We start from the raw sequence: 2,690 nt of genomic DNA on the forward strand, positions 1-2,690 counted from the left end.
AATATTGCAAATGTATATCTATAATTATACTTAATTTTCTCTCCTATTTTTCAATATTTTATAGTTAAAAATATCAAGATTGTATATTGATGACTGTTGATTAATTTTTTCAGATTCTCATTGATGTTCATTATTGTGCTTTGAATGCTTCTGATTTGCTTCTCAGTCAGAATTTACATACATTTAAACCAAAATTACCAATGATTCTCGGTTACGAAGTTGTCGGAAAGTTAATCGAGGTTGGCACAGAAGCAGAAAAGAATGGCTACAAGATTGGTGATAAAGTCATTGCTCTTAACAAGGAACGATATGGAGGCTTGGCTGAAAAATGTTTGGCAGAAGTTGGGGTAGAACATGTTTGAAATTTGAATTTTTTGAAACATTTAATAATAGAATTTAGTTATAGAATTCTAAAATTTTTTTCTTACATAGGATATATGGAAGGTACCTTCTACAAAATTAGTTAACTCTGCAGATTTAGCGAGTATCTTAGATAGTTATATTACCGCTCTAGTTGCATTAGAAAGAAAAGTTAATCTCAACGAGAATGATATGATTCTAATAAACGTCGGCATAAGCGGTATTGGTCTGGCAGCGGTGGATCTTGCAACAAACGTTTTTAAGGCAAAGGTGTGTATTTTCTTGATATAATAATTTTCTTTTATTTATATTATAATTATTTTTTTCTAAAATATTAACAAGTAAAGAGTGAAAATTGAATAAAATGCAGATCTTTGCAAGTATAATATAAAAATTTTTAAATTACAAAAGGTCATTGGAGTTTGCGCTACAGAAAATTGTGCCAATCAAGCACGGGAGATGGGAGCATTCGCAGCTTTCAAATATAAAGATAAAAAGCTAATTAAACAGATAAAAGAAATCGCAGCCGAACGAGACATTAAAGCCATTTTCGAGGATGAAGATGGAGCGTCTTTCAAGAAAATGTTGAGCTGGTAAGTTCTAATAGATCTATTGTTGTATAAGTAGAGTTTTAATGGATTTAGACAAAACTGTATCTCGGTCAAGTAAGATACAGAAGTACATCAGTAGGATATATTTTTAGCTTTACCGATATCTACAAAGCAACGTTAAAGGATATGTTGCGCAATGACAGTTTCGCCGTGGTGGTACATCATTTGTCTCGCGAAGGTATATTTCTATTTTGAAGTAATCGTAACTTAATATTGGACGGTGCATTCACTTGTAGCCTCTGTCATGAAGGGCGCGTGGTCATAGCTGGTACGACGACGACCATGGCGGACGTTTCGGATGTACAGAAAGGTTCCTTCAGCATCACTGGCTTTAATCTCATGGAATATAAAAAGAAGAAGCCTGACGTATATCGGTAGGCAATGTACATTTGTTGCTTCTTTCGTTGCCCATTGATAAATATTTAATTAATTCATTTATTTTAAAATTAGCCAAGCAGGAGACGATATTCTGCAATTTCTTGAAGAAGGGCTCATTGCACCATCTTACTCGTTAATCGCCGGTATGCACAAAGTCAATGATGTTTTGGAGTCCATTTCTGAAAATATGTTTCCAGGAAAAGTAAGTAATAATAAGATTTACATTTTTTTATACATTTTCCGTATTAAGTATATTTTGAACAGATGTTGCGTATCTATAACTGTGTATTTGTGAAAATTCACAGGTTATCATTGACATGAGAGACAAGGAAGCTGCGATAACAAAAATGGTTACGTGATCAAATTTGCATGAATTCTTAATGAACAATTCATAAGTGTTCTTCTCGCTTTGATTTATTTTAAAGTCGAGAAAAGCACGCTGGCAGTGCATGCAGTGATATTTAAATTTTATATTTATAGGCTATAAGCAAGATGAATATTATAAATATAAAATAGAATGTATTAATGTAGCATTATTAATAAAACTTTCTTTTTTAAATTCTATATTACTTCGAAATTGCATAGGTGCAATTATAGCAAGTTCTGAATATCGTTCTAAGTTGTAATTAGTTGCAGTCGTTAGAATTTCTTATGTCTCTTTACCAGCGCGACTTATGTTACGACTTTTTCTAGTGTCCTTAGCATTGCCAAAGAAAGATTTACAGCCGTCTGATTAGATACGGTTTATGCAAAATGATTGACAGCGATTGCTTCCATTAAGTGAGCCATTTTAGTGACTCACGAGCCTTGTTGGTTATACCAGAGATATTACGTTGATACTTAAGTTACTTAGCAATTTTTATAGTAATGTGCGTAGCTTCCCGTCGGCGCATTTAAACAGAAACCGTTTTGATGGTTAAGAGACATCAAGAATCGAGAGTTAATTACGTCAAAGTTAATTTACATCAAGAGCTAGTCAGTCGCAGGATTATATTCATTTATGATATTTTTATGATATTAATCTTGATATAACAATTAGCAGAGTCTATGTCAATATTGTCTTTTTTTGTATATGTATATTAATAATTTTAATAATTAATATTAATAATTTTGTATATATATATTGAAACTGAGATTATTTTGTAAAATATCAGAAAATTTTTTAATGAAAATATTTTTGTAGCAAGTAATGTAAAAAAATGGAATCGCAATCGGCGTTTTCTGGAATCTATCAGCAATTAATTCATCCTCTTGTTATCTACGGAAGATCCTCTTGAATGCCAGGCGTGAATGTGACCGAAAGTACCGATTAGCCGGTGACTCAGGAACACGATGACATAC

At 32.2% G+C, this 2,690-nt stretch overlaps 1 protein-coding gene across 1 annotated transcript; it reads left to right on the forward strand.

Moving 5' to 3' along the window:
* Positions 1 to 113: 113 nt before the first annotated feature.
* LOC105623592 (quinone oxidoreductase-like protein 2 homolog) lies at positions 114 to 1,913 on the forward strand (the record flags this gene model as incomplete). Its single annotated transcript, XM_012204980.1, has 7 exons — positions 114 to 347; positions 433 to 630; positions 772 to 953; positions 1,064 to 1,149; positions 1,222 to 1,345; positions 1,422 to 1,551; positions 1,655 to 1,913. Coding segments are annotated over 7 exons (1,008 nt in total), but the record flags the coding sequence as incomplete, so codon positions are not given.
* Positions 1,914 to 2,690: the final 777 nt, after the last annotated feature.

This window comes from Atta cephalotes (assembly GCF_000143395.1).
Source record: "Atta cephalotes unplaced genomic scaffold scaffold00059, whole genome shotgun sequence".
In the NCBI taxonomy this organism is placed as follows: Eukaryota; Metazoa; Arthropoda; class Insecta; order Hymenoptera; family Formicidae; genus Atta; species Atta cephalotes.